Here is a 15,409-nt window from a genome sequence, read left to right on the forward strand (position 1 = left end):
TGTAAACAGCTGATGAGCGACCAATGAACGTTGATTTAGCCGGTCTGACGTGGGCGAGTAAAATGGGTCCGGGCGGACACAACGTTCATATGGCAAAGGTTCCGCTTGGTTCTGTCACAAATGTGCAGTACAGAAGAGTATGCAAGGACTGTTATCCAGTGTAAGGTAAAAAGGCGGATATTTCTCCAGCTATTCTCACCGAAAATAAAACTAGAATCTTAGCTTTAAACTAACAGTATTACTACTACTACTACTACTACTACTACTACAAGTACTAGTACTACTACTACTATGCTACTACCACAGGAGCACCACAAGACTTGGCAGTGGGAAGCTAAATATGTCTCCTCTAGACAATTTTACACATTTAAAGATATTAAATTAGGCTATAAATGACTAAATATAAGCTATTCAATAATAATGTATTTGATAGATATTAACATTTTAATAGAAAATTACAAAAAAGAAAAGAAAATATTGTGTAGTTTAAGGAAACCAGTGCACAAATAGTCTAAATTATTGTTTGTGAAAATAAACACACATAGAATATGCTTTATTAATCTTTATTTCAAGAAATGGCAAAATATGGTTTTATCATAAAAATATTTTACATATCTTATTATAATGGTATAGCCTCAGTAAAGAGCAGTAATCCAGTGAACATCATGTTGATAGCATAAGCTGAATAAAGTGCCTTTTGGGGGTTAGCAGAATCATGTAAACTTTGACATTCGGTTCAAGAGCAAGAAACTTTATCTACATAGCTAGTGCAAAGTTTTTACAGTAAAATAAGGCTCTCCTTCATACTGGAGAAATCTCCAGGATGCATGAAGCTAAACGTCTATAGAAAACAGACAGTTGCATAGTCATACAGTAAGTATTTTCATGACATGTTGGCAACATTAAATCAATGAACAGTTCAACATGAAAAAAGTCATATACACACACATTAGGATGTTTCAGCATCGAGCATGTACATAATGTAGCAATATGTCAAAAAATGACCAAAGTTAGCTAAATGTTGAATATTTATGAACATCTTTGATTCGACATCATGATCATGATCTATAACTTCAACAGCCTCTTATACAAAATATATTTTAATCATCATTATTCATCTGCCAATATGATAAACTTTAACTGTTCAAACTTTCCAGAGACCTTCAATAACATAATCCACAGGTATTTCAAAGTAAAGGTACAGCTGTGGAACTGTCAGATTGTATCTGAACTGATTAGGTACAAGTGTAACAAAGCGTCAGCTGTGAATCCTAGACAGCTTTCTTCAGAGAGTTCAAGGACATGAGAATGGTCGGTGCTTCTTCTATAACACGCACGAGCAAGTTGTCAATGTACTGCTCCAGCTGTTTGATCTTCTCGTCTCTCTCCGAGAGCTGGTTCTCCTGTTTGAGCAGCATAGAGACGAGCTCCTGCCGAGTCAGCTGGGAGTACGGCCCTTTGAGTCCAGAGTCATTTACCTGTAAGAATTAAGAAGACATGGAGAATGTGTTGTGTGTATTAAAACATGAATGTGATACACCCTTTAAGGAGAGATTCAAATATATTTAGACGAAGAAGCAGAATGTTCCCTGGTTCATGTATTTCATGAAAGACACAGAAGAGATAAAAGAGATGTACCTTTGTATTCTCTTGAACTTCACAAAGGATTTCTGTGGGTTTGTTTTCTTTTCCCCCGGGAACGACAGAGACGGACTGCTGCTCCAAAGGATTAAGGGGTTTTACAGGTTGAAGCCTGCAATGACAAAAAGTGCAAGAACAAAAATAACAGCGTTATATTAGGAACGAGTGATGTGCGATCTTTAAAATATAAAGCAAAGGATGAGTGACATAATATTCTGTTAAGGAGCTGTACTGTCTCACCTGCGTGGAGCTGCAGGAGGCGCCTCCTTCTTCCCACCTGCCTCCTCTGCAGCCCTCTGCACTGCCGCCTGCTGGGACTCCTGAAGCGGAGTCTCCTTGAAATGCACATGACTAACGGCTTCTGACTTGAGGTCGTGGGCTTTGCCGTTAAGCGGTACTTCCACGCTTGTATCACCTATAACCAGATCTTCTGTGCTTTGGTTGATTGAAGTGCTCGATGTGGCGTCTTTCGCAGCAGGAAGCGGGGGAGCGCGGGCCAGCTTGGCGGACTTGATTTTCGCTTGAGAGGCGGCGTCTCTATCGGCAGCTTGCGACACAGGCAGAGGCCCCTGTGTTGACCCAGAACTACCTGAGGTTGTTGTGTCGTCTTGCGCTGTGAGCTCATTTTCATCTTCATCATCTTCAAATGGATTTAAGCTGTGAACAATCGGCTCTAGTTTTGCCTCAGTTATGTTAGCATCACCCGGTCGAGGTGGTGCGAGACGTTTACCAGGTTTTGCTACAGTCGTTGTCCCCCCTGTGGTACTGTTTTGTGTCGTGGCCTTGGCGATATCTGTACCTGTGGCAGAGCTTCTCACAGGAGCGATCTTTTTCACCGAGCGCTTAGGAATAAGGCTTTTGACGTCTTTGTCTTTACCCTGCTTGTCAATTTGTGCCAGATGTGGCGCAGCGTCATCCTGCTCCCTCTGAGTGTGTCTCTCGGCTTGAGTCATTTCCGGAGGCTGAGGAGCCGCTCGCTTCTCCTTTTGGGAAGTGATGAGATCCTTCTCATTTGCGGAAGTGGCAGATGCACACCTGGTAATGAGACACAAAGTACATGACCCTTGAGCTTATTTAAGCCTTGAATTAAATGAGTCTCATAGGGAAGACAAAATACTGTAATGATGCAATCAATTCAATTCAGAATTAAGAAAAAGGAAAATCATCAAGGATGTTGAAAAGAAGATAAAAAACTTAAAAATGGTGTGCAAAAACAGAAAGAAAAGAGAACAAGAGAAAGCTGAGATCTCTGTGAAATATCCACCCTTTTTAAAGCCATTTCCCCTCCCTGTTCACGTGATCATGTGACTGATACAGCGAGGTAAGATGAGCCCCCAATCTCTGTTGACGGAGTGGGTTTGAGCGTGCAGACACATGCATGCGTGTTAGCAAGGATATGTTACTTCTAACACACGCAGGTACAAGAACAAGGCTTTTAAATTTTGATGAAGGTGTCAGCTTTAAGTTTCATTTAAAAGAGCTGAGAGGAACTTGTTGTTCTGAGGGACAGAAAAACAGACGATAAATAACAGAACACTTTCTGTAGGCTATGTGTTAGTGTCTCTGACTGTCTGTTATTTTTTATCAGGAATTAAACTTAGTGTCACTGCCTCCTTCGATCGTTCTGTTCCTGGTTCTGCTTGGTTAGTGATAGTTAAGGCAGTTTAAATGAACCCAATACAAATAAAACCTGTTAGACTGTGCAGCACTCACAATGTAGAACGATTTTAATATCCGTCTGTGTACTTTGGTCTGGACTGAACTAAGTTATTTTGAGGTTTGTTGGCAGAAAAGTATTGTGTATTACTCATAAGAATGTTTTCATTGGTGTATAATCACCTGAAAATGAGAATTGCTGCGTTTTTAGTTTAGAATTAGAATTAGCGCTTTTTATTTACAGATCTTTAGTCGGCCATGTTGCAACACCATGTTTCTACAGTAGCCCAGAAAGGACAAACCAAACACTGAATCCAGACAAGACCTTTTCTTTTGATGATGAATAGATTTAAATGATTTGATTTGTTTCAGATGTTTAAGAAGTTGTGAGAAAAGGTAGGAATGTGATGATAGCCTTTTTCACATTGCAGTACTACAGTACCGTAATGAAGCGCCGCCGTTATGCCACCTTTGCTATTTAACATTGGACCAAGCAACCCTAGTTTGTGTTTTTTTACACAGCGAAGCAAAAGGTGTGCAAGGTGTAAACAAACAGCTCCTGCTTCACATTCACCGCGCTGTTCCACCTCTGTTACAACATCTGATGCCGTCTCAGAGGCAGAACGACCTCACCATTCTGCCTCTGAGCGTTTTACACAGTGTTCATTTTAGCAGCTATTTTAGATTTATTCTTAGTCTTAAGATGAAAATGTTTATTAGTTTTAGTCACATTTTAGTCAATTTTACCTTTTAAAGTTTCAGTCGGCGACAACTCAAAACATTTTAGTCCAGTTTTAGTCAATAAAAAGTCACATTTTCCAACCAAACTCATTTAGCGTGGACGCCGTCATGTTGTTGTCAAGCCGACACTTTGGGATAAGGATTTTAAATGTCCGACAGCCCACCACTAACATTTTAGTCCTGTCTTGTCACGTACGCGTCATCAGAGTTTCTATTATCAAAGATCTATTTTTAGCTCATCAACATCTCATCTATCATCATAATTTTCTGCAACGAGATTAACAGGAGGCAGAATAGGGGCATAATAATCCCGCCTGTGTGGCGAATACGTTTCCTCAGCAAACATCATCAGCACAGTCATCGTTAGACTAGAAATCTTTGTTCATATTGTTTATAGTGAGAATAAATCACCTAAATGAAGGCAACATTATCAGTTGGTGCATGTTTGTGATGTACTGTGATGTACTGTACACACAGTATTACACAGTCTGCGACTCACCTGTTGGGTTCAGCAGCTGAGCTGAGAATCTCCTCAGAGGGATTATCAGAATAGTTTTCATCGAATGGATTAGTTGAGGTGACTTCTGCAGGAGTCTTCACGTCCAGTTTAGCTCGTCTCTCTTCTCCTTTCTGTTTTGTTTTGTTCTCTTTCTTCTTTTCTTCTGCCTCTCTTGTTAACTTCTCTTTCTCCAGCTTTCGGGCCTCCTCTTCTCTCCTCTTCTTCTCAGCTTCCTCCTCCCTCCTAGTCCTCTCCTCCTTCTCTCTTTGCTTTTTTTCTTCTTCCTCAATTCTCCTTTTTTCTTGTTCCTCGTGTCTCCTCTTCCCCTCTGCTTCCTTTTCCTTCCTAGCTCTCTCCTCTTCCTCTTGTTTCCTTCTTTTCTCCTCCTCCATCCTCATCTGTTCCTGCTCTTCCTTTCTAGCTCTCTCTTCCTCTATTCGCCTCCTCTCTTTCTCCTCTTGTCTCATTTTCTCTTCAACCATTCTCTCATATTCCTCTTTTTCCTTCCTCACCCTCTCCTCTTCCTTTTTTCTTATCCTCTCCTCTTCCTCCTTTTGTCTTTTTTCTTCCTCCTCAATTTTCCTCCTTTCTTGTTCTTCTTGAATTCTCTTTTCCTCTGCTAACCTCTCATGCTCTTCCTGCCTCCTCACCCTCTCCTCTTCCTCCTTTCTTAATTTCTCTTCTTCCTCAACCCTTTTCTTTTCTTCCTCCTCCTGTTTCCTCTTTTCCTCCACTAGTCTCTGATATTCTTCTTTTTCCCGCCTCACCTTCTCCTCCTCCTCCTCTTCCTCCCTTTGCCTCCTTTCTTCGTCTGGCTTCCTCTTTTCTTTACGCTCTTCTTCTTGCCTTCTCTTCATCTCCTCCTCCTCCTCATCTCGCTTTCTCCTCTCTTCCTGCTCCCCCTCCTCCTCCCTCCTAATCCTCTCCTCTTCCTCCTTTCTTACTCTCTCTTCTTCAATCCTTCTTTTCTCTTCATCCAGTCTCCTCTTTTCTTCTCCTAATTCACGCTCTTCTTCTAATCTTCTCGCCCTCTCCTCTCCCTCTCTTCTACTCTTCTCTTCCTGAGCCCTTTCCTCCTCCATCCTCATCCTCTCCTCTTCCTCTCTTCTCCTCTTCTCTTCCTGAGCCCTTTCCTCCTCCATCCTTATCCTCTCCTCTTCCTCTCTTCTCCTCTTCTCTTCCTGAGCCCTTTCCTCCTCCATCCTTATCCTTTCCTCTTCCTCTCTTCTCCTCTTTTCCTCAGCTAATCTTTCACGCTCTTCTTCTTCTCTCCTTTCCCTCTCTTCTTCCTCTCGTCTCCTCCTCTCTTCATCCTCCCTCCTTCTCCTTTCCTCTTCCTCCTTTTGAACTTTCTCTTCTTCTATCCTTATTCTTTCCTCTTCCTCCTGTCTCCTCTCCTCCTCAGCAAACCTCCTAAGCTCTTCTTCTTCTCTTCTCACCCTCTCCTCTTCCTCCCTCCGTATCCTCGCTGCTTCCTCCCTTTTAACTTTCTCTTCTTCAGCCCTTTTTCTTTCTACTTCCTCTTGTCTCCTCCTCTCCTCCACCATCCTGACCCTTTCCTCTTCCTTCCTTTCAAATCCACCCACATCGTCTTCTGTATGTTTTACTGCAGCGGCCTCTTCCTCTTCCTCCTCCTCTGTCCACGGTGAATATTGCCTCATGGCTCTCAGTGAATCAACAGACGGAGGCGAGCTGTCGGGGACGTCCTCCATGGAACCGTGGCCTGAACTGGCCAGGCTGAAGTTTGAGCCGATGCGAGAGGTCCGAGGCGGCGGCTCCTCGCAGTAAACATGGCTGCCATTGATGCACAAGTTACTCTGTTCTGCCGCTGCATGAGCAGATGAGGAGTTTTTGCTGTCTGAGCTCCCTGAGCGTTTGTGCATCATGAACTTGAACTTCTTTTTACCTGCAAGGACACAGGAGAGTTAGGATGCATTTAATGACACAAGAGAAAATCAGGGAAAAAGTTCTGCATAGTGAATTACCTTCAGAGGCATCCACATTTAGCCCAGACGACTGGCTGGCGCTCAGTGAGGAGTTCTTCGCAGGCAGAACCGACATGGACTGAGACATGTTCTTCTTCAGGTTCGTCTTTGGAGAAAACAAAGACTTTATCTTAAGTTTCTTCTTTTTCTCGTCCTTGCCACCAGCTATCTCTCCATCCTGTCCCTCCTCCTCGCTGTCCGTGAGAACCTGAGCGAACGATGGCACCACGTTGGGCTCGGCGTCCGAATCCTTTTTCTTGCCTCGGACTTTGTCCTTGAACTTGCCCAGGCGAGATCTGGATTTGCCAGCGGCGGAGAGGTCGAACATGCTGCCGGTCATGTTGTTTCTCAGGAACTGGATGTCCACGAGCACCTCTCCTCTGTCTTTATCTGGCTTACCGGTCTTGTCCAGCAACTTAAACCATCTGTGGGAGAGAGGCAACTTATTAGAAAGACATTTTTAAAGGCTAGATAAATCCCAAATGTCTGATCTAATATGCACATTTTTTTGGAAGAAAAGCTGTGTTATTAAATAATTATTTATGCATTATTAGCTCAGATCGCACCGAGGTTGGGTCTAATTCCTGAAAATTAAGAGTCTTCTGTGTATTGACTTTAACTTAACTCATCACAGTGCTTAAACCGAACAGCTTATCCACAGGGGTGCCTCAAGGTTCAGTGCTCGGTCACCTTCTCTTCTAAATATATACCACCTCACTTGGTGCAATCATTAACTCCCATGGTTTCTCATACCAATACTATGCGGATGATACCCAGCTCTTCTCGTCATTCCCACCAGATGACACTACAGCCTCGGCACGGATCTCTTCATGCCTCAAAATCTCTAACGGGATGAAAGAACGCCACCTTCGGCTCAACCTATCCGAGACTGAGCTCCTCGTCATCCCAGCCAGTCCCTTTATGCAACCACAGATCAATATCCAGCTTGGACAAATTGAACTCATACCCACGAAGTCTGCCCGCAACCTGGGTGTCATAATTGACGACGAGCTAGCCTTTAAGGTTCATGTGGCCTTGATTGCTCGTTCATGTCGATTTACCCTGTACAACACCAGGAAGATCAGACCCTACCTGTCAGCATGCAACCCAACTGCTGGTACAGGCTCTCGTAATATCACGCATTGACTACTGCAACTCCCTTCTGGCAGGCCTTCCTGCATTTGTTGCCCTCCGGTCTTGATCGTTGCTTGTGTTGTATTAACTCTCTGATGGACGTCGCTTTGGACAAAAGCGTCTGCTAAATGAAATTGTAACATTATCAGCAAAAACCCAGAAATCTTGGAGCATCCCTCCCCAACAAAACACTATTCCCCATCATGTCTATTGAATGGGTTTGAGGAGTCAAAGGCAGAGTTTGTTGGAGTTTAGTCCTCGTTGGTTTCTTTCTGGAAACTATGAACCACCCTGCAGCTAAAGGGAGTGTGACTCAGCAGCAGCTTGTGTGTTTTTGGAAAGTCTGCGAGGATCCAAACACAACCAGCGAACTGACCAGGAAGGAAAGTTTTTTTCCCCCTTTAATAATAATGCTGTCTTGTCTGTGGCTGCATCTAATGTGGGGAATTCATGAATGCTTCTACTGTATAACTTTGTATGTGACGTTACGGATGTTTCATTTTCCTCTACGACTTGCAGGATGAAATCTCAAATAAAAAGCACTACCTGAGGATAAGACTAGAATAGATGCATGCAAGTCACGCTTGACTTTGTGCATGTGCTCCACATTCACAGACATAGAACCCTGCAGAGAGTCTATAGGCAGGTTGACCCCCTGAAGGAGGAAGTTTTTATCCAACAATATGTCTCTGCAAAAGAAGTTTATCTAGTCAGGTTTACAGGAACTCTATGTGATATTAATCACCCGTTTAACACTTTGCATGTAGGTACCAGAGCGAAAGAGCTGATGCCAACTTCCTAGTAGGGTCACATGACATCTCATCCTTGGTTTGACTGTCACATTTAGATATAATTCAACTATAAAACATCAGGACAGTCAAGGTTAAAACCTCAAACATGCAACAGCCTATAGAAAAGCCTCATACTAAGGGAAACATCTGCAGAGACAATGTTTTGTCACCACTGTTCTGCACCTGTGTCACGGCCCAAAACGGACAGAAGGGTCTCAGAACAGGCGGGGAAACTTAACAGAACAACGAAAAGAGATCAGTCAGCAGAAAAAGTGCACATCAAGCAGAAATCTGAGGTCAGCTCACCACTGAAAAAACAACTCCAACTGCAATCTGGATTCCTGGGGAAATGAGGAAATGAGGAAGGGGCCGAGGGGGCATTACTGTGCGCGTGCGTGTTAAGAGCATTTTTTTGTGTTGTGGCTGCAAAAAACTTAATGTCGGATTGTGATTGAATACACATACAACTTTTCGGTGTGTGTGTGTGTATGAATGCCATTGAAGTGTTTCTCCCCTCATATTGCACACCTACCCTCCTAGACATGACACTGATATGAAATACAGCCTCCAGTACATCGCCTTCCTCTCACTGGTACTGGATAAGATATGTTGTTGAGATTCACCCTCCTCCCCCGCCCTCAGGAATGCTTCACATGTGCGGCACAAGCAAATTAAAGAGAGGAAGGCCTTCTCCTGGAATTTACGAAACGGGTGAGACTGCTGTCACAGCTCCTCTGCTTCCTACTGCTGATGAGTAAGAGGATGTGATTTGCAAATTTTCAGGCCTTGACTTTATAAATACTTCAGAGTGAGAGTCCTTCATGAGGTGCCAGATAAATGTCCTTCGAAAAACACTGCTGGAGATCTGATGAGTTTATTTATCATGCAAATGTAGTTCTGTAGCTGTTACTGCATGTTGTTACTCCAATGCACATGTTTTTTATGTGGTACAAAGTAATGAAAAGAACATTTTAAATCATTGTTTGAAGTCAATTTTAACTCTATTTTTGCTCTGTTTTTGGTCTCCACCAACTCCTCAGGGAAATACCTGGCTTTTCAGGTGCCACATGCTCCACTACGTTTACCAGCCTATCGTTAGCTTCGTATAGCTTCCTGCTGTGGCTGACAACAGCAATGACGGGTGCAGTGGGATGAAACACAACAGTGAAATTACCGGCCTTAACAGCAAAACAATGAGGCTTTATCAGCTCTTTAAAGTTAGAGGGAACGTGAGAGAGGGGCGATCAATCTCATTAAAAGCCATATGTACTCAGTGATATTTATATTGATTTTAGCCACTCAGCGTCCATTTTGGCTCAAAAGTTGAGTTTCAAAGCTCGTTCTTATTCTCTTGAGCTTTTAATGATATCAGAAAATAAGCTTAACTGATATCGCAGCGTCTTTCAAGCTTCGTTTAAGCTTTAATCTCCTTAATCCATTTTTAATTCCTCATTAAAATGGAAACATCTACAACAGCACAACACTTTGAAACTCATATTTTGATGCGTTATTCTTTATACAGGAGGGGAAAACTGCAGAGACTGATATTAACCCTCTGGGTTTGTGACTAAAAGCTCCCCTGTCAATTACAAGTAATCATGTAATCCATTGATTATATAAAGATATTCTCTTTTTAAGTTTTATAGTTCAACATATTTGTTTTTCCTTTACGATTTATTCTGATAAATTTGTAATTTAAAGGCTTTTAATATGTGTATAATAGTGTGGCATAGTATAAGTACTTGTGTTAGCGTGCTATACTGTAGTATAGTTAGCAACATATGATTGCATTATATGGAAGTAAACTATGATACAGTATTGGTTAATTACAAGTCTTATGTTAGTATAGCATTGTATGGTTTTATTGAATTTAAACTAAACCCCGGTATGCCGCACAGTGTAGTGCTGTGTTAGTGAAGCACAGTATAACACTGGTGTTTCTTATACTTAAGTCACACTGTGTTGCAGCAGCCTGGAGCAAACTTTGTATAAGACTGCACAATACTACAATAAGCGTTAGCATATAATATGATACTATAATGAATCTGTGTGTCACATATTTTACCACACAATACCGAAATGTGCAGAACAATAACAACCCTAACCTTTGAACAGCCACTGTACTTCTCTGATGCCAATAAATGCCACCAACACAAACATCCCACACACACACACACACACAAGTAAAAAAGAGAAGAAGAAAGTGAGTTCAGTTTACACATAAGGGAAGTTGCAAAATGTTTGGGCGTTAGCTAATCGGGGTAGTAAGCAGTGTGCAGGAGGCAGCTTAAAGGCAGCTTTCACTGAACAAAGTCTGTTTGATGATGATGATGCCTTTTAACTCAGTAGTCTCACACTGCGAAGAGCAGAAAGTGTCCCACTCTGCTGCGCACACACACAACCACAGGAGGAATAAGGCATGACTGGACATTTTGTACATTTATTCAACTTTCTGCACACACACATATCCTTCCTGGTGAAGCCTGAACGACTGATAAGACAATGCTCCGTGTGGCTCGAGCCTTTTCTTATCACGGAGCACAGCTGTGTGAGGAGGAGGAGAGCGGAGTGAGTTAAACAGCTCAGCACTGATAATGTCCAAGGACCAGAACCGTCCAAGGCTTTTTGTATCAGCTCATCCTTCAGAGGAGCCAAAATGGAGGCGTTGGCCAAAGAAACAGGGTGAAACTGATAAAAAAAATTCCTTGTCCAATTTGCTTCATAAACCAGTGGTTGAACCGTGCCTTATTTTTAACCATAAATCACACTACGTGTTAGAGCACCGGCCATGGTGAGGAGAGAATTCAATTACAGCAGGTTTTCTGAGCACCAAAACGCTGGAGTTGTGCTGCATTATTGCGGTTTTCTACATTCTTACACTACATTCGTTTTATGGGATGTGAATGTTATGGGGTTCACGGCGCCGGTGCTTTGAGAGTTTGCTAAAAGCAGAGGGACTAGAAAAATCAGTCTATCAGCCTTATAAATGGGGCTGTTGTAATGTTGTGGTGGCTGATCGTGTTTAGAAAATAGACTTTTGACGAGTCACATTCAAAAAAAGAAACGATGGCTGAATTCCATTTAGCTCTTTCAGTCGCACAGCCCTCACATTGCTGGCTATTTGACGCACTGTCCTAGCTTATTGGGATACGCAAACAGGACAGAGCTCGTTAATGGTGGTTATTAGAAGCACCTGTGCTTTCCCTGCTACAACAGGCCAAAAATCACATCGACGGCCAACATTAGATGCGGCCAACAAATGCGTCCTTATTTTCCCGGGCCACTAATTTAAATGAGATGGCGGTCTCTTAAACAGCAGAGGAATACTCTTTGAAATTTAAAAGTTTTTGGTTTTAGCTCAATAGGTAGCGATACAAATTTATAAAAACAAAGGGGCCTCGAAACAAATTATCTTCTATCTAAAAAATAGGTTAAGTTACGTGACGTTAGTTATGATAGCTAGTTAGCCCGCTAGCTACCTTTTGCTAGGAGCCGCGTTTGGTTCCTAAGGGTAGGTGCGGGAACAGCTGGTGACGCAACAGGAAATCCTCCGTAGACCAGACCGTCTCATTTCAGTTCAGCCTCAGCGCAAGCTACGAATGAATTTTTTCTACATAAGTACCTTGTTTTCTGTTGTTTTTTGGATTTTAAAAGTAATTATTCTAAACAATTTTCTTACCAGCCAACATGGTTGCGCAGTCCACAAAAGTGTATAAAAAAAAAAACTAAATTTAAACATGTTTACTTCTATGATAACTGGACAAACTGTATGAAATGGAAAGTTCTGGACGGCTAGTAATGGACCTTGTGGTGAAACTGTATGGTGACGATTCAGCTTCATCATAGAAAATCTAAAAAATACAAACAAGACTCTGATATCTGAAAAGTGAAGTCTATAAAAATATTATTTCTAATTATTTTTACCTGTGCTCTCTATACAAATCAGAAGACTTGAGTGAAAACGTTCAGTGTCTTCTTGAAGCAACACACAAAAAGTGCAGCACGTGGTTGAATAATTGCTCTGCTGAATCCAGCAAACAGCATGCACCTTTAGACAGAAGGGCTCTTGTACAGGCAGCCGAGGGAGCATGTTTGTCTTTTAAGGGTCAGTGCAGGCACAGTGGTCTCGCCTGGAAAAACTGACCTTGCTACTGTCGCCTGCCATCACTGTTTGTTTTTGGTTGATAAAAACAGACAGGAATGTGAGGCCAAAGCTGAATTTAGAGGCAGGTTGCGTTCAGGTGCTCACAGACGACTCGAGAGAGAACAGGAAACCAGTTAAAGCATGTTAGCTGATTTTCCCAAAAAATGAAAAGGATTTTCAGGGTATAAAAATCCTTATTAAACTCTGAGCATGTATCTACATGCAAAGTTCTGCAGCATGGGAAATCAGATTTTTGAAGGACACATTGCCAAAAAGAGCAGATGTGACCAGTGATACAAACACTACACAACCTGAGCATGCACGATTAAACATGTAGCAGAAAGCCAGGTGAAATTCAGCCTAGCAAGCTGAGAGAGTTGGACACAAGCCAAACCTGAGAAAAGTAATTTAAAAAGTTATGTGACCAAAAGCATTTTAATTAAAAGAAATGGTATTCTCCCGAATCTCATTTAAATGCAGATTTTTTAATCTGTGACAAACTGGGTTGACATATTCCTCTGTTGTCCATCATATCCAAAGAAATCAAATGTATATTATTTTATGATGAAGACAACAAGATCAGTAATGATCGCTGTGGACTACATTACCCTTCATGCAACGGTGCAACACATCAAACAGAGAAAAACAGACCCAAACCTCCCCTGAGAGGGTGGGAGAAGGAAGTGTGTTTGTGAGTTCAGACAAACATGCAGGTCTGGTATGCAGTCTGCTTTTGTATAATGCCGGTCACATGGCGACGGACTAAAATACTAAGAAACAGCTTAACAGCACAAAACATGTTCCATAATTACAGAACGAAACAAGCGGCTGATTGGTCCTAGACTTCAAATTTTACCGAGGATATCCAATCTTTTCTGCTTAAAGGAGCAGGAATAATCAAGCACATGCAGCAGTACCAGCATGGCCTGTAAAACCTGATCACTGCCATTATTAGCTCAGGAGAGAAGGGTGTGAATATTTTGTACAATAAAAGCAATAAGTAATGATCTCAGTTACACACTTTTCTGGCCGTGTGTGCAGGGAGAATTATTATCCGAATGCCTGATGTTTTATCTAGCGTCCTTATGAAAATGTGCTTCATGGTGAGGTGAAGTGTTGTTGACAGTTCAGTCAATAAATGAGAGAGCAGTTCGTCTCAGGTCTTTCGTCATGCTGATTGGCATCCTTGAAGGCCGCTGCCGAGGGAACAAATCCCTTAAGCTGCGCCAGCGAGTGGGCAACATTCAGGACTCAAACCCAGCAAAGTGGGTCTGTGTGTGTAGTGATGCATGGCTGTGTGTGTGTGTGTGTGTGTGTGTGTGTGTGTGTAAGAAAAATACCTCACTTCAGTGTAATATCACAGAGGGAGTATTTCAAATAAAGGAAAACATAAATCATATGGCAACTCCAGGCTGCAGTTTTCCCATTTGGTGCATAGTTTGAGTATTGGGACAGCATGGTTTGTAATTATTGGATTTAAAAGGGATATGGAGTTCTGTACTGCAGGACCATAAAGCTGTGGTGCAGTTGGAATCAAATTCTTTGTGTTTTGTTCATTTGCATGGAGTTAAAAGGTAAGGGAGTCATCTGCATAAAAATTAAGAATATTGCATCTTCATATGATTACTATTTTAAAGCATTTGGGACTAAAATGGTTGTGGTTGATTTACAAAAAGGGCCTGGTTGCTTAAATATAATAAAAGGAGACCCATTTTAAAACCCTTATAACTCAAACTGTTTATTTAATTGCTCAAAGAAACTCTGTGAGGATGATTTCTTTCAAACCACCAGGTGACACTCTCATCCAAGCCTTCTTTAAGTAACTGTTAATGTTCTTTGTTTGTTTAAGCTTTGACAAGAATAAGTTGATTAACTGATTAGTTGAACAACAGATCATTGTTCTGCAACAAAAAGGTCTTATTGAAGCAAAAATAGCTCAAAGTAACTTAATATATTTGGGTTATTTGGTCTGTTGGTGGAACACAACCAGGCTCTTTCTGAAAGGGATCTTATGGTTGGTCTACAGAAAACAATTAATCGATTAATCGAGATATTACCTGTATAAATCAGCCTCGAATAATGACCCTTTAACTCATTGCTGTGTGCACTTACTCGGTCTTGTTGCGGGTCTTGTCCTCACTGAGCAGCAGCAGGTTGATGACAGCCTGACCCAGCAGTTTGTCTGGCCCCACCAGGGCCCGGTGCAGGACGTGGACGTGCAGCGTGCCTCCTCCACCTCCTCCTGCTTGATGTGGAGGCGGCAGGTCGAAGGCGGCCTCCTCCTTCCACACAGGGGCCACGCTCTTCTCTACCACCGAGGTCTGAAACTTCTCCTTGCCCACTTGCATGACCGCGTACGCATCGTTTGTGCCGCTTTTCCCCTTTATCCTCAGGCCTCTGGCTTGGTGCACCGTTACCTGGACGCTCGTGGGACACCACAGCTGATCCGACAGGGACATGATGACGACACTTGTTGCTGGAAATAAAGTCCAAAAAAGAAACTCGCGGTGGTGTTTTGTCCACCACCGTGACACTGGACAGCAGCGAGGGAAAGTTTTCCCAGGAGCTTCGTTGAACTTGAGGAAACAGCTGAGTGGGCGTGGTTACAGCGACGGAGGGGGCTTTGGCTGAGATCAGCCACGCCCACAGATTACATGACTTCTCTGACAAACCGATTCACACCACATCAATCTTTTACTGGAGACAATAGGCCACACCTGATCCTCGGAGACACCTGCCAGAGTGCATCACATCAGCTGCATTACAATACAGAACTGAGTGATGGACTGATGGATTTCTAATCAAAGATGAAGCTTCT

The 15,409-nt window shown here is 42.4% G+C and overlaps 1 protein-coding gene across 1 annotated transcript; it reads right to left on the reverse strand.

The window, feature by feature from the left end:
• Positions 1-584: 584 nt before the first annotated feature.
• Positions 585-15,142, reverse strand: LOC138602229 (caldesmon-like). The gene is made up of 6 exons (XM_069673664.1): positions 14,704-15,142; positions 6,523-6,947; positions 4,538-6,443; positions 1,882-2,676; positions 1,639-1,753; positions 585-1,478 (listed from the first exon to the last, which is right to left on the reverse strand). The coding sequence occupies exons 1-6, from the start codon at positions 15,048-15,050 to the stop codon at positions 1,272-1,274; spliced, it is 3,795 nt and encodes a 1,264-aa protein (XP_069529765.1). The 5' UTR covers positions 15,051-15,142; the 3' UTR covers positions 585-1,271.
• Positions 15,143-15,409: the final 267 nt, after the last annotated feature.

The sequence above is a fragment of the Semicossyphus pulcher genome, unplaced genomic scaffold (assembly GCF_022749685.1).
Source record: "Semicossyphus pulcher isolate SPU_LCO1_2020_fin unplaced genomic scaffold, fSemPul1.0.p SCAF_22, whole genome shotgun sequence".
In the NCBI taxonomy this organism is placed as follows: domain Eukaryota; kingdom Metazoa; phylum Chordata; class Actinopteri; order Labriformes; family Labridae; genus Semicossyphus; species Semicossyphus pulcher.